The 22,122-nt window shown below is 45.3% G+C and overlaps 1 protein-coding gene across 1 annotated transcript in view; it reads left to right on the forward strand.

Moving 5' to 3' along the window:
- The window catches only part of DNAJC17 (DnaJ heat shock protein family (Hsp40) member C17), a 121,849-nt gene that overhangs the window by 2,090 nt on the left and 97,637 nt on the right, over positions 1–22,122 (forward strand). The window contains exon 2 of the mRNA XM_063947776.1: positions 578–647. Coding sequence (XP_063803846.1) covers positions 578–647 — 70 coding nt within the window. The remainder of the gene's footprint in view (positions 1–577; positions 648–22,122) is intronic.

Here is a 22,122-nt window from a genome sequence, read left to right on the forward strand (position 1 = left end):
TGACTAAGATGCCTGTTTACTGCGACTATAGTAAGGGTGAGCAATGACACATCTGTATCAATACGGCCCTGCAGCATGGCCGCTGTGTCATACAGGTATACAGATGTGTCCTCATACATCATGCCTCAATACGCAATGCAGCGGGAGATGCCTGGCGTAAGTGAGCTGAAGGTCCTGTGCAATTCCGTTAGCATCAGGCGTCTTTCGAAACAGTGTCTTATTCGCAAGGGGCTTCATTGCGCTCGTCCCCCCCTGCTGGGCATCTGAAAACCGGGTTCCCGGCGTCGGTATGGTGACTGGCGGTCTCACGCATACCGAACCCCTCTGCGCTACTAGCTGCTTGGTTTGCACACTGTGGACTACTATATAAGTTTGTAAGACAAAAAAGTGTCTCTAAATGCAAAAGTCATATCTCTCCTATACAATATACCGAAATACAAACTCCCTCATCGGACAAATCTGTCAGATGATCTAATTGTATGCCCAGCTTTAGTCTTTTTAGCCTATACGTTCTCATTTTAAAGATATACCGATAAGAGAGTGCAGCCACATAATCAACATTTTTCTTTTTATTCAGATTAAGAAAGCATACAGACAGAAAGCCCTAACTTGCCATCCAGACAAAAACCCAGATAACCCTCGAGCAGGTGAGCACAACGTGTGAAGAGACGGTGCCGGCAGTCTTCTGCAGTAGGATGTGAATATTTCTTTATAGAAATAAGATGCCAGAATGGTTACCTGTAATGTCACATTGACACACTGACTAACGTTTTAGGGGTATATGCAATTGCGCTCGAATTCCGGCTGGAATTCGACCGTTTTTAAATGCGACACAATTTGACAGTCAGACACCCTCCCGCCGGGACCCGATTTCGACATATTCAATAAAAAACGGATTCGACAGTCCCGCTGTCGAAAAACGGACCAATTGACGATAGTGTGCGTCCTGGATTCGACTTCATGGACGGCACAAAAGTGTTTTAAAAAATATCCTGAAAAAAAAAATGCGTGGGGTCCCCCCTCCTAAGCATAACCAGCCTCGGGCTCTTTGAGCCGGTCCTGGTTGTAAAAATACTGGGGGGAAAATGACAGGGGATCCCCCGTATTTTAACAACCAGCACCGGGCTCTGCGTCCGGTCCTGGTGCAAGAAATACGGGGGACAAAAGACGTAGGGGTCCCGCGTATTTTTCACACCAGCACCGGGCTCCACTAGCTGGAGAGATAATGCCACAGCCGGGGGACACTTTTATACCGGTCCCTGCGGCCGTGGCATTAAATCCCCAACTAGTCACCCCTTGCCGGGGAACCCCGGAGGAGTGGGGACCCCTTAAATCAAGGGGTCCCCCCCCCCCCCCTCCAGCCACCCAAGGGCCAGGGGTGAAGCCCGAGGCTGCCCCCCCCATCCAAGGGTGGCGGACGGGAGGCTGATAGCCAAGTGACAAAATAAAGAATATTGTTTTTTGTAGCAGAACTACAAGTCCCAGCAAGCCTCCCCCGCAAGCTGGTACTTGGAGAACCACAAGTACCCTCATGCGGGGGGGAAACGGGCCCGCTGGTACCTGTAGATCTACTGCAAAAAAAATACCCAAATAAAAACAGTACACACACACCGTGAAAGTAAAACTTTATTACATACATGCACACCGACACACACATACTTACCTATGTTGACACGAAGTGTCGGCCCTCTTCACCAGTAAAATCCACGGGTTACCTGTAAATAAGATTATACTCACAAAAATCCTGTGTAGATCTGTACTCTTCTTGTTTGTAATCCACGTACTTCCAAAATAATAAAACGCTAAACCCGATCCATGCACTGAAAGGGGTCCCATGTTTATACATGGGACCCCTTTCCCCGACTGACGGGACAATAGAGGGTCCTGCTGTCAAAGAGGGTCCCTTCAGCCAATCAGGGAGCGCCACGTCGTGGCACACTCCTGATTGGCTGTGCGCGTCTGAGCTGTCAGGCGGCGCACTCAAGATACAATGTAGCACATAGGCGCTCCATTGTATCCAATGGTGGGAACTTTGCAGTCAGCGGTGGAGGTTACTCGTAGTCAACTGCTGACCGCAAAGTTCCCACCATTGAATATAATGGAGCGCCTATGTGCTATGCGCCGCCTGACAGCTCAGACGCGCACAGCCAATCAGGAGAGTGCCACGACGTGGCGCTCCCTGATTGGCTGAAGGGACCCTCTTTGACAGCAGTCACGGGGGTCCCGGCAGTCGGGGAAAGGGGTCCCATGTGTAAACATGGGACCCCTTTCAGTGCGTGGATCGGGTTTTGCGTTTTATTATTTTGCCAAGTACGTGGATTACAAACTAAGAAGAGGACACATCTACACTGGATTGTTGTGAGTATAATTTTATTTACAGGTACCCCGTGGATTCTACTGGTGAAGAGGACCGACACTTCGTGTCAACATAGGTAAGTATGTGTGTGTCGGTGTGCATGTATGTAATAAAGTTTTACTTTCACGGTGTGTGTGTACTGTTTTTATTTGGGTATTTTTTTTGCAGTAGAACTACAGGTACCAGCGCCCCCCCCCCCCCCCCCCGCATGAGGGTACTTGTGGTTCTCCAAGTACCAGCTTGCCGGGGGAAGCTTGCTGGGACTTGTAGTTCTGCTACAAAAAACAATATTCTTTTTTCTGCCCCTTGGCTATCAGCCTCCCATCCGCCGCCCTTGGATGGGGGGGGGACAGCCTCGGGCTTCACCCCTGGCCCTTGGGTGGCTGGAGGGGGGGGCCCTTGATTTAAGGGGTCCCCACTCCTCCAGGGTACCCCGGCCAGGGGTGACTAGTTGGGGATTTAATGCCACGGCCGCAGGGACCGGTATAAAAGTGTCCCCCGGCTGTGGCATTATCTCTCTAGCTAGTGGAGCCCGGTGCTGCTGTTAAAAATACGGGGGACCCCTACGTCTTTTGTCCCCTGTATTTTTTGCACCAGGACCGTACGCAGAGCCCGGTGCTGGTTGTAAAAATACGGGGGATCCCCTATCATTTTCCTCCCCGTATTTTTACAACCAGGACCGGCTCAAAGAGCCCGAGGCTGGTTATGCCTAGGAGGGGGGACCCCACGTATTTTTTTTCTTGATTTTTAACCCATTCCCACCCCTTCCCACTGAAAAACATTCTCTGATATCTCCATATTATTTTAGTCAGTAAAAAAAAAAATATTCTTTTAAAAAATATATTAAATACTTGTGGCTCCTAATAGACAAACCAAGTAGATAATCCCTTCTAATATAAATAGATATGCTATTAGCAATAAAAAAAACACAAAAAAAAACATGTTTTTAAATTTTTTTTATTATATCCCGCCAGCAAAATGAGGCGGACTGAAAATTCCGAAATGACTGTCGAAAAGCACTGTAGTCGAATCAGCATTCTTCAATTGAATATACCTTTGTCGAAAAGCCGCATTTTTACCATTGCAGACATGTCGAATTTGACAACTGTGGAATTGCAAAAAGTCGAATCTGAAACGGACGTTTTTTTGTCGAAAAGTACTGTATTGCATTGTCGAATCATTTTTTTGTGTCGAAAATGCTCCGTTTTTCGACATTTGCGGCAATTCGACTGCAATTGCATATGGCCCTTAGTCTAGTAACTAGTTACTATGTTATGTAAAAACCATTTGGACAAATTCGACACTTCTACTTTAGTTTCATTGTCATTGATGTACAGTGGTGAGCTGTGGTCATCTTTAAACTTAACCTGTGTGATGTATAAATGCCCCCCAATATCTCACACCCTTTCCACCAGCCATTCATATTGTCCAGTGGTTCACTGAGTACATCAGCCCTGTGAATATTACATCTTGGTGTCAAGTTTATTTTTTACACACACATACAGTATATATATTTCTGCAGCGGGGTACACTGGGGTTCCACAGGGATAACATCGGGGGGTGTAGAGTTGGATCTTGATCAGAGGCACCAACAGGCTAAAAGCTTTGACTGTTCCCCGGATGCTTAGCGCCGCCTTCACTATATCCCAGCCTCTGTGCACATGAGTTCAGTTTGTAAGTTGGTGCCTGTAGTGCAGGCAGCTGACAGGGAGGGCTGAGCTGAAAAGAGCTTTTCTATGAAGAAAGAAGACTTCAAGGGCCGCAGCATAGGCACTTAAGAGTGCTATATGTCATTTCTGACATATCATTTTGCGGCTCCCTCACCTCCCAGCAGCGCTGTATACTCCCGCGCCCTGGTTGCCGGGTAATTACAGCGGAGGGCTCCGGATCTTCAATTAGGCACACACACTGACCGCTGCTCTCTGGGATCGCATGGTCGCATCAAGGAGGAGGTAAGAGGGTCCCCCAGGTGGGACCCGCTGCAAATCGCAATCCGGTGCGGTCTCTAGGAGACTGACCGCGCGCGCTGGCTTAGACACTGTGGCCATGCAGGGACTCCACTAGACCACCAGGGCAAGAGGCACAGGTCGGATTTTGTAAATAATCCATTTTTCTAATGCCTGCAGAACCCGGTGGTAAAGTCCAGCAAGCGGTTAAGGCTCTGACCTGTAGCCCCTCCCCCAGCCCCAGGCGCCATTTACTGCTAATGTTCCCGCCCTGGAGCTGCATCTATCTCTCTCTCTCCCTCACTCCCTGTCAGCGTTTCGGCGCCATTACACACACAGCTGCGCTGATCTGTGATAGCTGGGCAATGTCTCCTCTGTAGAGCCGCCTGCCTCATCAGCGCTGTGCATTTACAGGACACTTAAGTATTTTACATGTCTTTAGACAGTGTTAGTTAAGAACAAGTGCACATTGTAAAGGATATTTAGTACAAGTTCCCTGCGATATACATCCCGTCTTCACTGTCCATTGATATATCGCTATACCTAATTAGCTTTACTTGTGTAGTATTGTTACTAAAGTATTGCTAGTCCAGTGCAGTTTTATTGTTATTTGTGATAATTTCTGCATTGTACATGTGACTGCGTGTGTGCCAATAGCTGCTGTGTGTTTTCCATTCCGTGTATCTCACATATACTGCTATCCCTATTCTGTAACCTGAGGGGGGCTAAGTGCGTCAGGGTTTTCATATAATATAGTGTTGATCACAGGATATAGGGGTATATGCAATTGCGGTCGAATTCCAGAAAATGTCGAAAAACGGGCCATTTTCGCCCCCAAAAAAATTCGACAATGCAATACAGTACTTTTCGCTAAAAAAACGGCCATTCCAAATTCGACTTTTTGAAATTCGACATTTGTCAAATTCGACATTTCTGCAGTGGTACAAATGCGGCATTTCGACAAAAGTATATTCAATTGAAGATTGTAAATTCGACAACAGTGCTTTTAGACAGTAAATTCGTCATTTTCAATCCGCCACACTTTGCTGGCGGAATCTAATAAAAAAATTTAAAAACATGTTTTTTTTGTGTTTTTTTTATTGGTAATAGCATATCTATTTATATTAGAAGGGATTAGGTACTTGGTTTGTCTATTTAGGAGGCACAAGTATTATTTATATATATATAAAAAAAAAAAAAAAAATAAATATATATATATATATATATATATATATATATATACAGGTTGAGTATCCCTTATCCAAAATGCTTGGGACCAGAGGTATTTTGGATATCGGATTTTTCCGTATTTTGGAATAATTGCATACCATAATGAGATATCATGGCAATGGGACCTAAATTTAAGCACAGAATGCATTTATGTTACATATACACCTTATACACACAGCCTGAAGGTCATTTTAGCCAATATTTTTTATAACTTTGTGCATTAAACAAAGTGTGTCTACATTCACACAATTCATTTATGTTTCATATACACCTTATATACACAGTCTGAAGGTCATTTAATACAATATATTTAATAACTGTGTGTATTAAACAAAGTTTGTGTACATTGAGCCATCAGAAAACAAAAGTTTCACTATCTCACTCTCGCTCAAAAAAGTCCGTATTTCGGATATTTGGATATGGGATACTCAACCTATATATATATATATATATATATATATATATATATATATATATATATAATATAATATTTTTTTTTTTTTTTTTAATGGAATGGTGTAAAAATCAGAAGAAAAAAATGCGTGGGGTCCCCCCTCCTAAGCATAACCAGCCTCGGGCTCTTTGAGCCGGTCCTGGTTGCCAAAATACGGGGGAAAAAATGACAGGGGATACCCCGTATTTTAACAACCAGCACCGGGCTCTGCGCCTGGTCCTGGTGCAAAAAATACGGGGGACAAAAAGAGTAGGGGTCCCCCGTATTTTTTGTACCAGCACCGGGCTCCACTAGCTGGACAGATAATGCCACAGCCGGGGGTCACTTTTATACAGCGCCCTGCGGCCGTGGCATTAAATACCCAACTAGTCACCCCTGGCCGGGGTACCCTGGAGGAGTGGGGACCCCTTCAATCAAGGGGTCCCCTCCCAGCCACCCAAGGGCCAGGGGTGAAGCCCGAGGCTGTGTCCCCCCCCCCCATCCAAGGGCTGCGGATGGGGGGCTGATAGCCATGTGTAAAAATGTAAGAATATTGTTTTTTTGCAGAAGAACTACAAGTCCCAGCAAGCCTCCCCCGCAAGCCGGTACCTGGAGAACCACAAGTACCAGCATGCGGGGGGGAAACGGGCCCGCTGGTACCTGTAGTTCTACTGCAAAAAAAATACCCAAATAAAAACAGGACACAGACACCGTGAAAGTATAACTTTATTACATACATGCCGACACACATACTTACCTATGTTGACACGCCGACTCTGGCCTCGTCTCCAATGTCGACGTCCGGGGTACCTGAAAATAAAATTATACTCACCTGATCCAGTGTCCAGTTCTTTTATTATAATCCACGTACTTGGCAAAACAAAAAAAACGCATTTACCCGAACCAGACGGACTGAAAGGGGTCCCATGTTTACACATGGGACCGCTTTCCCCGAATGCAGAGACCCCCTGTGAGTACTGTCACAGAGGGTCCCTTCAGCCAATCAGGAAGCGCCACTTCGTGGCACTCTCCTGATTGGCTGTATACGCGTCGGAACTGTCAGACGCGCATCGCACAGCCCCCTCCATTATCTTCAATGGTGGGAACTTTGCGGTCAGCGGTGAGGCTGACCGCGGGTAACCCCACCGCTGACCGCAAAGTTCCCACCATTGAAACTAATGGAGGGAGCTGTGCGATGCTCTGTCTGCCAGCTCAGACGCGCAAAGCCAATCAGGAGAGTGCCATGAAGTGGCGCTTCCTGATTGGCAGAAGGGACCTTCTGTGACAGGAGTCACTGGGGGTCTCTGCATTCGGGGAAAGGGGTCCCATGTGTAAACATGGGACCCCTTTCAGTCCGTCTGGTTCGGGTACATGCGTTTTTTTGTTTTGCCAAGTACGTGGATTACAATAAAAGAACCGGACACTGGATCAGGTGAGTATAATTTTATTTTCAGGCGTGTCAACATAGGTAAGTATGTGTCGGCATGTATGTAATAAAGTTATACTTTCACGGTGTCTGTGTCCTGTTTTTATTTGGGTATTTTTTTGCAGTAGAACTACAGATACCAGCGGGCCCGTTTCCCCCCCGCATGCTGGTACTTGTGGTTCTCCAAGTACCGGCTTGCGGGGGAGGCTTGCTGGGACTTGTAGTTCTTCTGCAAAAAACAATATTCTTACATTTTCAACAAGGCTATCAGCCCCCCATCCGCAGCCCTTGGATGGGGGGGACAGCCTCGGGCTTCACCCCTGGCCCTTGGGTGGCTGGGGGGGGCGGACCCCTTGATTGAAGGGGTCCCCACTCCTCCAGGGTACCCCGGCCAGGGGTGACTAGTTGGGTATTTAATGCCACGGCCGCAGGGTGCTGTATAAAAGTGACCCCCGGCTGTGGCATTATCTGTCCAGCTAGTGGAGCCCGGTGCTGGTACAAAAAATATGGGGGACCCCTACTCTTTTTGTCCCCCGTATTTTTTGCACCAGGACCAGGCGCAGAGCCCGGTGCTGGTTGTTAAAATACGGAGGATCCCCTGTCATTTCCCCCCCCGTATTTTGGCAACCAGGACGGGCTCAAAGAGCCCGAGGCTGGTTATGCTTAGGAGGGGGGACCCCACGCAATTTTTTTCCGGTTTTTTTTCCGTTTTCTAAACATTTTTAAAAATCTAATCAAAATCCGTCAAATCGGCCGTTTTTCGACAGCGGGACTGTCGAATTCGTTTTTTATTAAATATGTCGAATTCCGGCACCCACCTGCCGGAATTCGACGGTCGACTTGTGTCGAATTTAAAAACGGGCGAAAAAGTGCCGCAATTCGCCCGGAATTGCATATACCCCATAATCTTTTGGTATTTTCTCTGTGTATTACAGTCACCATATACCTCCTAATTCCTCCGTGTGCGCTCTGCCTGTAGTCACACTATCCGGGGGGATTTTTGTTAGGTACTTTGTCTGCTTATATTCTAGTGTTCCACCCTAAAGTAAAGCTTTCATATAATGTCAGGTCAACAGGGTGAGGGTTCTGTGGCTGACCCTGCGTCCTGCACTGCTCATGCCATGAATGTCTCTGAGGAACATATTGCAGCTGAGGTTTCAGGTGCTGGGGGCTTTGTGCCCCTCTATCAGTTTACTGCAATGGGGGCAACTATTGACCCGCCGTGGGCTACTTTTTCCAATTTACTGACTACGCGGGTAACTAGATTTGCACCCCCTATGGGACCTCCTGTGTCATTACAGCCACATATTGTCCCTGCTGTTAGTCCGCCATGGGCAGATACTCTGTCCTCTCAGTTACAGCAATTAAATCCGTCTTTGGCCAAGCAAAATCCTAACCCTTGCCCGCCTAAGACCATGGTGTCATCTAAGCGGGCCATTACATCCTCACAATCCACACATGTTACAGATACTCATCTGATGAAGATGGCGCATATACTGATCCCTCAGACACTGATGCAGATGCTTCTGATGGGGAATCCCTGACCCAAGTATATGTTCCTGACCTCTTAGAGGCTATAAGGCTGATTCTTCAAATTGATGACGAAGAACCACCGGCTCCCTCTAAGAAACCAGATTAGTTCAAGCGTCAGAAGGTTACTAAATTAGTTTTACCACCTTCTGACCGTTTAGTTGACATACGTCAAGAATCCTGGGAAAATCCAGGAAAGAAATTCTCCCTGCCTAGGAAGATGCTAGCTCGTTATCCCCTCGCTGCAAAGTTAAGCAAAAATTGGGAAACACCGCCGTCGGTGGACTCGCAGGTCGCACGTCTGGTGGTATCATCTGCTCTGCCTGTCACTACCGTCACTCCTCTGAAGGAACCGACGGATAAACGTGTGGAGGGTTGCTTGAAGTCCATTTTCACTCTGGCTGGAGCGGTGCATAGGCCTACTATTGCAGCCTCTTGCGCTGCTAAAGCTATTAAGGCCTGGGTTCAGGAAGTTGAAGCGGAACTACCGTCTAATTTTCCTGATAATGCAAAACAGTGTCTTTCGTACATTGTTACAGCCTCTCATTATATTCAGGAGGCGACATCAGATGCAGGTATCCTAGCGGCCAAAGCATCCACCACGTCTATTCTGGCTCGCTGGATCCTCTTGTTGCGGTTCTGGTCTGTAGATCTGGACTCTAAAAAGACCTTGGAGGTGATCCCTTTTAAGGGAAACATCCTTTTTGGGGAAGATATCAACAAGATTGTCGCTGACTTAGCGTCTGCTAAGATGGCATGTCTGCCTAGTACTACTCCTTTGGCCCCGAAGGCTAAGAGTACTTAATTTCATTCCTTTCGACCTCCAGGTAAAGCAAAGGGTCAGGTGCACCCGAAACAGGCTTGCACTTCCAAATCCACTAAGACCAAACCTAAACGTGCCTGGGCTACCCGTTATCCTGCTGCCAAAACAGACAAGCCTGCTGCATGACGCGGCGGGCCTCCCTCTGGGGTATCCCCGGTGTGGGATGCCGACTTCTATGGTTTGCTCAGGTAGCGCTACAGACCACTTCGGACGCCTGGGTAAGGGAAGTCGTCACTCACGGATACGCCATCTCTTTCAAGAAACGTCCCCCTCGCCAGTTTTTTTCAACAAAAATCCCTTCGGATCTGGTAAAAGCAAAGACCCTCCATATGGTGGTACAATCCCTCCTGGACACGGGAGTGGTAGTGCCGGTGCCTCTGACTCAGAGAGGCAGGGGGTTCTATTCAACGCTGTACCAAGTCCTGAAACCGAATGGATCTTCTCGGCCCATTCTCAACCTCAAGTCTTTGAACAAATTTGTGAAAGTCTCCAAATTTGTGAAAGTCTCTTTGCTCTATTGTTCTGTCCTTGGAGCCCAAGGACTACATGGTATCCCTGGACATACAGGATGCTTACCTGCATATACCTATTGCAGTGTCGCATCAGCAATACCTGCAGTTTGCTATTGGCAACCTACATTTTTAATTCCAAGCCTTGCATTTTGGTCTGACCTCGGCTCCTCGAGTTTTCACAAAGGTCATGACGGCCCTACTCCGCCATCAGGGTATCAGGATCCTGCCGTATCTCGACGACTTGTTGATCCTGGCAAACTCTCTAGAGGTTCTCCTTCGGCATCTGGAACTAACGGTCCAATTCCTGCAAGCCCATGCGTGGCTCATCGCTGGAAGAAGTCTTCCCTGGTTCCTGCTCAGAGCATGGTGCACCTGGGAGCACTATTGGACACCCACCACCAGCGTTGTTTTTGTCTCCAGAGAAGGTCTTGAAGCTTTAGGACAAGATAAGATGCTTCCTCTCTCGCCTACGTGTGTCCATACACTCGGCGATGCAAGTACTAGGCCTCATGGTGTTGGCTTTCGACATGGTGGAGTACGCTCAATCTCATTCCCACCCTCTGCAGAGGTTAATTCTCTCCGATTGGGGCGGCCTGCCTCACCAGATCAGGTCTCACTTGATATCCTTGACTCCGGAGGTCCGTCTGTCACTAACTTATGGCTGCAAGACCAACAACTGAGCAGGGGTCGTCCATTCTGTATCTCCAACTGGGTCCTTCTGACGACTAATGCCTGTCTGCGGGGTTGGGGCGCGGTGTTGGAGCAACACTCTCTTCAGGGTCGGTGGACCAGGGAGGAATCTCTCCTCCCGATAAACATTCTGGTATTGCGGGCAGTGTTCAATGCGTTGACACTAGCCCTGCCTGTAGTACAGAACAGGACTGTTCAAGTACAGTCAGACAACGCTACCAAGGTGGCATAAAATAAATCATCATGGCGGCACCCGAAGCTGCAAGGCACTGATGGAAGTGTCAAAGATTCTTCGTTGGGCGGAACGCCATCTGCCAGCCATATCATCAGTGTTCATTCCAGGGGTCCTAAACTGGGAAGCGGACTTCCTCAGTCATCAGGACGTACACGCCGGAGAGTGGAGCCTTCATCCGGAGGTTTTTCAACTCCTCGTGGAACAGAGGGGTCTACCAGTCACAGGTTTCCGGTCTTCGGAGCAAAGGCAAGGGATCCTCAAGCAGCGTTCGTGGACGCACTGGCAATTCCATGGAACTTTCGGCTGCCGTACGTGTTCCCTCCGGTGTCACTTCTGCCCAAGGTGATAAGGAAGTTTAAGGAAGAAGGAGGAATACTACTTCTAATCGCTCCAGCGTTGCCCAGACGGCATTGGTTCTCAGACCTGCAGTGTCTATCGATAGAGCATCCTCTTCTGCTTCCGTAGCGCCCAGACCTCCTCGTTCAGGGCTCTTGTGTCTACCAGGATTTGGCTCGGCTGGCTTTGACGGCGTGGCTCATGAAGCTTCCGTACTGAGGGCCAAAGGTTTTTCTGAGGCGGTCATTCAAACTGTTGAAGGCCTGTATACCGGCTTCTGATATATCATAGGGTCTGAAATTCTTATTTTGCTTGATGTGCAACTAACAATTATGATGCATACAAGTTCAGTACCGCCAAACTCTTGGCTTTTCTGCAACAGACTTAAGCCTTCATCTAGCCTCCCTCAAGGTTCAAATTTCTGCATTGTTGATATGGTTTCAGAGAAACATTGCGACTCTGCCTGATGTTCATACATTCACTCAGGGTGTTTTATGGATTCAACCTCCCTATGTCCCTCCTGTGGCTCCTTGGGATTTGTCGGTTGTTCTGGATGCCTTACAAGAGTCTCCGATTGAACCTCTTGAGTCAGTGGACCTTTAAATGGCTTACTCTTAAGGTCTTGTTTCTGCTGGCTATTGTCTCTGCTAGACGGGTTTCAGACTTGGGTGCATTGTCCTGTCGGTTACTCTTTCTGATTTTTCACCGTGACCGTGTGGTTCTTAGAACTCGCCCTAAGGTGGTGTCGTCTTTCCACCTTAACCAAGAGATTGAGGTTCCGGCCTTTACCTCCTTAGGTTTATCCTCTAAAGAGCAGTCTTTGGATGTGGTACGGGCTCTCCGTATTTATGTGAAGAGGACAGCTTCTCTTAGGAGATCTGATTCCCTCTTTGTCCTTTTTGGTTTTCACAAACGTGGCTGGCCTGCTAATAAGCAGACCATGGCCAGATGGATTAGAATGGTGATTGCACATGCTTATGTACAGGCTGGCCTTCCAGCTCCTGCTACCATCAAAGCCCATTCTACTCGGTCTGTTGGACCTTCTTGGGCGGCCCGCCGTGGTGTGACCCTTGAACAATTGTGCAAGGCGGCTACGTGGTCCTCAGTGAACACGTTCATAAGGTTCTATACCTTTGATACATCCGCCTCCCAGGATGCCTCCTTTGGACGCCGGGTTCTTGTACCCGCTACAGTGCGTCCCCTCCCATGCGGAACTGCTTTAGGACATCCCCAATGTTATCCCTGTGGAATCCCAGTGTACCCTGCTGCAGAAAAGGAGATTTATGGTAAGAACTTACCTTTGTTAAATCTCTTTCTGCAAGGTACACTGGATTCCACAGGGCGCCCACCCTGACGCATTTAGCTCCTTTGGGTTTGTATGGCATTAGCCGCTGGTACTTTCTCCTGTCGTGAGAATGTAGTGTATGTGGCTACTAACTGTGGTCGTCTCTCTTATTTGCTACTGCATTGGACTGGTTAACAAAACTGAGCTCCAGTGCCTGGAGGCGGGGATATAGAGGAGGCGACGCTATGCATCCTGGGAACAGTCAAAGCTTTAGCCTGTTGGTGCCTCGGATCAAGATCCAACTCTACAATCCGATGTTATCCCTGTGGAATCCAGTGTACCTCGCAGAAAGAGATTTAACAAAGGTAAGTACTTACCACAAATCTCCTTTTTATTTATTTATTTATATATATATATATATATATATATATATATATATATATATATAGTCCACACGGACCGGCACTCCCTCCTCCCCCCTGGGTAAAAGCTCCGGCGCCCTCCTGGAACAGTTCAAACAGCAGCAGAAAAGAGGCGGCACTCGGAGACTTAAAAAGTGCAAAAAGTTGTATTACACAAATAGACTGACGTTTCGGGGTCAATATACCCCTTTGTCAAAGTGTACAAAGTGTGAGCGACATACCTTAAATAACAGAGAATCCCGCTCCGTGCTCAGACGCCGTCCCGGCCGAGCTGCAAGCCGCTTCACTTCCGGTCTCCCACTGATGTCGTCATTGGGATCGCGTCTGGTTGCCGTGGTAACCATAGACTCCTAGCGGCCGGGCTACGGCGCTGTGTGAGTGAAAACAAAAAGTGCATGACTGTAAGTACAGTACCCTACTACCATATTGGAGAAAGAAATTGGAAAGAAAGGCAACCATTGAGACATCAGGCATGAATTAGATAACACAAATCAGTTGGGAAGCCGCATAGAATATTTACACCTTAACTCAGGGTTTAGGTTTAAAGGGGTACAGAGGGCGATCATGAATCACTGACTGGTCGTGCAAAAAGCCTGTAGAGATGGAACCAAAAACCAATAAATAAATAAATAGACCAACATCTGAACCATAAGGACTATATATGGGTCTCAGTGGTTTGTATACCTTCCTCTTGGGGATATGTATTTCTATACAAACCACTGAGACATTAGTCAGGACCCATATATAGTCCTTATGGTTCAGATGTTGGTCTATTTATTTATTTATTGGTTTTTGGTTCCATCTCTACAGGCTTTTTTCACGACCAGTCAGTGGTTCATGATCGCTCTCTGTACCCCTTTAAACCTAAACCCTGAGTTAAGGTGTAAATATTCTATGCGGCTTCCCAACTGATTTGTGTTATCTAATTCATGCCTGATGTCTCAATGGTTGCCTTTTTTTCCAATTTCTTTCTCCAATATGGTAGTAGGGTACTGTACTAACAGTCATGCACTTTTTGTTTTCACTCACACAGCGCCGTAGCCCGGCTGCTAGGCGTCTATGGTTACCACGGCAACCAGACGCGATCCCAATGACGACATCGGTGGGAGACCGGAAGTGAAGCGGCTTGCTGCATGGCCGGGATGGCGTCTGAGCACGGAGCGGGATTCTCTGTTATTTAAGGTATGTCGCTCACACTTTGTTCACTTTGACAAAGGGGTATATTGACCCCGAAACGTCAGTCTATTTGTGTAATACAACTTTTTGCACTTTTTAAGTCTCCGAGTGCCGCCTCTTTTCTGCTGCTATATATATATGTATATATATATATATATATATATATATATATATATATATATATATATATATATATATATATATATGTATGTATATATGTATATATGTATATATGTATATATATATATATATATATATATATATATATATATATATATATATATATATATATATATATATATATATATATTTTCATCATCGGGGTGCTCCAATATGGTAAAATTGCATGTTCCACAAATATATCCACGGAGGTCATTCACCATAATTAAAATCCAACAAAGTGTGTATGTATGTGTATATATATATATATATATATATATATATATATATATATAGATCCCAAATAGGTCTGGCACTCTCCCGGCTGGCTTGAAGATACCCCGGTGCCCTCAGTAAAAGTTATGCAGAAGTCCAAAAGACACAGCGGCACTCGAGGATTTTCGTGAAGTAAATGAGGTTATATTTCAAAGAAGTTACAGATAGCCAACGTTTCGGGGCTTACATACACCTTGACAAAGGGGCATGTAAGCCCCGAAACGTTGGCTATCTGTAACTTCTTTGAAATATAACCTCATTTACTTCACGAAAATCCTCGAGTGCCGCTGTGTCTTTTGGACTTCTATATATATATATATGTGTGTGTGTGTGTGTGTGTGTGTGTGTGTGTGTGTGTGTGTGTGTGTGTGTGTGTGTGTGTATATATATATATATATATATATATATATATATATATATATATATATATGTATATATATATGTGTATGTATGTATGTATAGAAAGCCAACATAAAGGGGCACTCACCAGAACTTTGCACTTAAAAAGCATTGATTTTAATGCATACTTATCAGGGTAATATCTCAAACAGATAATTCAATTTCGTTCGACGTTTCGATCCCTCCGGATCATCATCAGGAAAATGCAACAAGCACAGTGTATACAGCAGATTACATCTGTTCATATGCACCACTATCAAGTAGTCAATGCCTAACAGGTCTCCTAAAATACTCCCAGCACCTCCAAACAGGCAGCATAATCAATAAACCAATTACACCCCTGGAGCCATCCAATAATGGGGAAGGGGGCGAGGTGTGCCACTAACATACCATACGTGATCCCATAATAATAACAGAGAACCACAAAAATCCCTACATAGATGGTACTTACCAAGGAACGGACTATTACCTAATCAAACACCAGTGACAACAGGAGTGGTGCCGGCGTGCATTCCACTGAACTCAAGTGGAACGCACTAGACTTCCTATAGTACTTGCAGGGCATCCCCTCATCACTTCCGCTCACAACGCGGTGGCGCCGCTACACGCGAGAGACATGCCGCCTGCGTGCGTTCCACCAACCTGCTGGAATGCACAGCGCTTCAGGTGACGCTCGCGTCTCCTATCCGCCTCACTTCCGGTCGCGAGGCGTCACTCGGCACAGAGGATTTCAAAGACGCCTGTTGTCATAGTTACGAAGGGGGAGGGTGTTGTATACACGGCCGCAGTCACATTCCTGGACACCATAGCAACCAGAGAGTGGACATACAGCACGTGAACAACAAACATGGTGCTATTAAAGACCAATTGATTAGATATATATGGGCTTTCATCTCATGGCTAAATATATATGTGTTTACTTAAAAAACCAAAACTATGTGTCCTCCAAACAAAACAATGCTAGGAGGAATATAGAGCATATTAGTAATCACCAATTACAGACCTTCAATTCTGAGGTGGAAAAGTGCTGGCAGTATCAGGAGACCCGCTAGTGGGAAGGTAACACAATACACATAAAGGACTTTGTATACCACACAATGTGTCCACATGAAAGTGTGTACACCACATCATGTGTAACAAAACATATAATAAAAACCTTAATCGAAAAAGACAAACATCACATATAGATTACTGAGTGTCCATGTAAATTACTTAAGGACAAATTTAAAAGAGTGTGTTGGCAAGAATGCTTAGATTTGAAAAAACATTATGATTAGAATATCCAGACTAAACAACCCAAGCATAGGCCCTCACTTAACGCAAAAAAGCACTAAGGGGGTTATTTTCGTTCAGACCGTTCGGCGAGATTTTCCCCAAGCGGTAAATCCATCTTGATTCTAGCTTCTTGAGAACAAGTCCCCTGTCACCACCCCGTGACAGGGGCGGTACCCAATCGATGATTCGACATTGCAGTGTGGATAGTTGGTGTCCAACTGTTAAGAAATGTTTCGCAACCGGTTTGTCGGTTGCTCCTGTGGATAGGGCCTGTCTGATCGTCATCCTGTGGTTGGCCATTAGCTCCCGGAACGTGCAAGTCGTCATCCCCACATACGACAGTCCTCATGGACAAGTGAGTAAATAGACAACATGGTCCATACGACAATGCAGCTTATAGCGTATCCGGACGGGCCATCCTGTCTGTGGATGCGGAAAACTGGTCCCAGGCACCATTGAGCGGCAGGTAGTACAGCCAGTACATTTGATACAGCCTGGTCTTTGTGTCATTAACCACGTGTTCTCACCCACAGGTTTCGATCTGCTGGGGTGCATCAACAGTTGTTTGAGGTTTCTACCCCTACGGTACGCCATCATTGGGTTATCGGTGTTGAACATAGTTAGTGATAAATCTGTAGAGATAATGGGCCAATGTGTCTTGATGGATTTAGAAACTCTTGAGGACTTCTGGTCAAACTGAGTCACAAAGATCATACGGTCACCTTGTTTCTGTATTTTTTTTTGCGCGTGTTCTTACGTGCTCTGTTGAGGCATCTCTCTATGGTTTTGTTATCGTAGCCCCTATCCAAAAAACGTTGACTCATTTTTAACAACTGAGATTCTGCAACCACCGGATCAGAATTATTCCTTATCACTCGCATAAACTGTGAAATAGGCAGACTGTTCTTTAAATGTGGCGGATGATTACTTTTGGCATGTAATATAGTGTTTCTGTCCGTATCTTTACGGTAAAGGGTGGTACTCAATCTAGAGCCATCTCTTTTCACCATCACGTCCAAAAATTGGATATTAATGCGACTGCAATGCCCCTTGAAATGAACACTACTTTCTAATGAATTTAGTGTACTAAGCATACTATCAAAATGCTCCTCAGTGCCTCTCCACAACAAAAAAACATCATCGATGTATCTCTTATAATAAAGAATTCTCTCGCCAAACTGTGGAATGATATGAGTTGACTCGTATTCATGCATGAACACTCCAGCATAAATGGGGGCCACATTGGACCCCATTGCTGTACCTGCACACTGGATGTAGAAATTATTCTCGTACATAAAATGATTATGCACAAGAATAACCTCCAACAGCTCCAAAATAAATTCAACTGGTGGCCCTGAGGGTCTATGAACAGACATTAACTTCCGAACTGCTGCAATTCCCTGGTCATGTGGTATGATTGTGTACAAAGAGGACACGGCTAATGTACACAACAACGTGTCTTCCAGCAGATCATCTATCGTCAGGATCTTGTCCAAAAAATCTCCCGTATCACGTAGATAACTTGGGATAAACTGTACAAGATCCTGCAAGAAACTGTCCACAAACATAGCCAAGGGCTGCAACAAAGAACCCCTGGCCGAAATGATAGGCCTGCCAGGGGGGTCTATCAAGGTCTTATGCACCTTTGGCAGAGTATATATCACTGGACAGACCGGGAAATCCACTTTAAGGAAACCCACAATCTGTTCAGTGAGCCAACCATAGTTGACCGCTCTATCCAATGAGTTGTCAACCATTCTTTTGATACGGGGAATGGGATTACTGGTACACCGGATGTATGTGGTGGTCTCAGCTAATTGGCGTTTAATCTCACGATCATAGTCACTGAAATTCTGAACGACAACTGCCCCGCCGATACGTATCGTGATAGACTGATTACCCCTAAGTGATCTTAACGCCTTCCACTGATCAGATGACAGATTACTGTGAGTCGAAAGATCCTGATCATTTTCAATATCCTGTTCAACCATGAGCAAAAATGTGCGTATGCTAGCATTTGAACACTGTGGATCAAACAAGCTCGGTTTTCGTAGAGATTTAACTCCGTGACTTTCAACTTGATTGTTACTGTTATTATGAAAGAATTCTTTTAATCTCAATTTACGACCGAACTTGTACTGATCCACAGCCAAATTGAAACGATCATGTTTCGATGTAGGCACAAAAGACATACCCAAAGACAGCAATGACAATTCACCTGGGGATAATATGTGTGAAGACAAATTAAATACTAAACTTAGGTCCGGCGCCTCCTCCTCCCTCTTCTCCTTGTACCCCCCTCGCCTCGGGTGGGGCCTCCACGATGAGTGGTATCTCTCTCTTGTGAGGTGATCTAAAAAACCACTTGGTGGGCGGGGGGCAGAATTGTCAGTATCAGATGTTGAGGGTGAGGTGGTAGTCTCAAATCTATCAAACCCCTTTTGCCTAAAGTATCTCTGTGTCCTCTGGCGACGAAACCCTTGTGTGTTACCAGTCAGCCAGCGATACACCTGATGATTTGGCATAATCGCTGGTCACTGCCTGTAATTTCTTCCTCTTAAAAGCTACTAGTTCGTCTTTAAAGGATTCAACAGAGGATTGTAGTTTTTCACACCAGTTTTCAGTTTTGTCTGCTTTAAAAGAAGGCAAACTGGCTTTATCTAAGACTGTAATCTCCTCATGTATTTTGGCTACTTCAGACCCTACCTCCTCTATTACTAGAAGAATAAGGTCTAAAGAGCATTTATTAAGCACGCCACACCATTTGCTACAAAAGAGGGCACTAGTGCGGCCAATGGTGGGTATGTTAGCTACCCGAAAGCCACGTGGGATCTTTTATGGTTCTGTGGTACTCTGACAAGAATTGCCCGTGCAGAGTCAATTCCACCTCTCTACGTTTTAGTCTAAGGAGTTTATGATATATATCAACTGTTTTCTCAGTCGGTAATTTTTTAAACTCCAGATGGTCAAAATAGATCTTGTCCGCATCGTCATCTGTCAGAGACACCAAACCACTTTACGCGGCTTGTAATAAATTCTCATCAAAAGCAATCGGGGTTGTCTGAGACATGAATTAAAATATATAACCTAAGTACAGAATAATATACTATAATGGGATGGTTGAACCTAGGTGCAGACCAATATACTATAGTATAGTGGTTAAATACAAAAAGACCAACAGGTGAATCTCTATTTGCTAGAATCTAGAAGCTTAATCCCAACCAAACATATGCCGTGTTTACAGAAAGCTAAGCCACATAGACTCTAAATGTATCAAACCACAACATGAAAACAATCCATATCAAAACATCATATTGTGAAGAGACACCGAGGAGCACATAAGCCAACACACTCACAAAAAACAAAAAAGCTTAAAAACTGAAGAACGCCCTCAGATTAAACAAGGGTGAAACTTCCAATTAAAACCAGTAGACTGATGGTGACATGAAAAACATCTATATCAATATGCGACGTGGGTGACAGACCAAAAACAATGTCCATGCAAATAAGACTTTGTTTAAAATACAACTCCAGATGTGGTCGCACTGTCACCAACACTGTAGAACAGCGACTGAGGTGACTCCCAAGAGGTCCAGCATGAAAGTCCAGACTTCAACGTATAGAAAGCCAACATAAAGGGGCACTCGCCAGAACTTTGCACTTAAAAAGCATTGATTTTAATGCATACTTATCAGGGTAATATCTCAAACAGATAATTCAATTTCGTTCGACGTTTCGATACCTCCGGATCATCATCAGGAAAATGCAACAAGCACAGCGTATACAGCAGATTACATCTGTTCATATGCACCACTATCAAATAGTCCATGCCTAACAGGTCTCCTAAAATACTCCCAGCACCTCCAAACAGGCAGCATAATCAATAAACCAATTACACCCCTGGAGCCATCCAATAATGGGGAAGGGGGCGAGGTGTGCCACTAACATACCATATGTGATCCCATAATAATAACAGAGAACCACAAAAATCCCTACATAGATGGTACTTACCAAGGAACGGACTATTACCTAATCAAACACCAGTGACAACAGGAGTGGTGCCGGCGTGCGTTCCACTGAACTCAAGTGGAACGCACTAGACTTTCCTATAGTACTTGCGGGGCATCCCCTCATCACTTCCGCTCAGAACGCGGTGGCGCCGCTACACGCGAGAAACATGCCGCCCTCGTGCGTTCCACCAAGCCCTGCTGGAACGCACAGCGCTTCCTGTGACACTTATATATCTATCTAATATATATATATATATATATATATATATATATATATACACACACATATACACATATATGTATATAAATATATATATATATATATATATATATATATATATATATACATATATATGTATATGTGTGTGTATGTGTATATATATATATATATATATATATATTAGATAGATAGATCACTTCATTCAGAATGTGTGTATATATAATATTATTGCACTTGATAGTATGTACCTGCCACCTTTTGCCATAAACAATATATCTTCATTTTATGACGAGGCCTGATGTTGATGTGATGGGGAAAAAAATAGGATTTTAATTACCTACCGGTAACTCCTTTTCTCGTTGTCCGTAGAGGATACTGGGGTCCACATTAGTACCATGGATTATATACGGGTCCACTAGGAGTCTTGGGCACTTTAAGAAATTAATAGTGTGTTGATTAGCTCCTCACTCCATGCCCCTCCTACCAGACTCAGTCTAGAAACTGTGCCAGAGGAGACGGACATATCCTGAGGAAGGATGTATTGGAATAGTGGTGAGATTTGAACCAGCGCACACAAACAAGAGGAAAGCCATGCTAACCAAACCTGAACAGGAACAGCAACAGCTGAACCAACAACATTACTTAACGAAGTAACAGTGCTGAAAACATGAAGCACTGGGCGGGCGCCCAGTATCCTCTACGGACTATGAGAAAATGATTTACCAGTAGGTAATTAAAATCCTATTTTCTCTTACGTCCTAGAAGATACTGGGGTCCACATTAGTACCATGGGGATGTACCAAAGCTCCCAAACTGGGTGGGAGAGTGCTGAGGTTCCTGCAGAACTAATTGACCAAACTGAAGGTCCTCATAGGCCAAAGTATCAAAATTGTAGAACTTAGCAAACATGTTTGAACCCGACCAAGTAGCTGCTCGGCAGAGCTGTAAAGCCGAGACACCCCTGGCAGCCGCCCAGGAAGAACCCACCGACCTAGTAGAGTGGCCCTTTACTTATGGAATCGGCAATCCTCCCGTAGAATAAGCCGGCTGGATAGTAAGCCTGATCCAGCAAACAATAGACTGCTTTGAAGCAGTACACCAATTTTCTTGGGATCATGGAGAAAAAACAGCGAGTCAGATTTTCTGTGACGAGCTGTCCGCTTCACATAGATCTTCAAAGCCCTCACAACATCCAAAGACTTTGAGGTAGCAGAGGTGTCAGTAAGCACCAGAAACACAATAGGTTGGTTGATATCAAACGCAGACACCACCTTAGGAAGAAATTGCTGACGAGTTCAGCTCTATCTTCATGAAAAATTAAATAGGGGATTTCATGAGACAAGGCCCCCAGTAAGGCCAACAGTGTATCAGTCTTCCATGTAA

The sequence above is a fragment of the Pseudophryne corroboree genome, chromosome 12 (genome assembly GCF_028390025.1).
Source record: "Pseudophryne corroboree isolate aPseCor3 chromosome 12, aPseCor3.hap2, whole genome shotgun sequence".
Lineage (NCBI taxonomy): Eukaryota > Metazoa > Chordata > Amphibia > Anura > Myobatrachidae > Pseudophryne > Pseudophryne corroboree.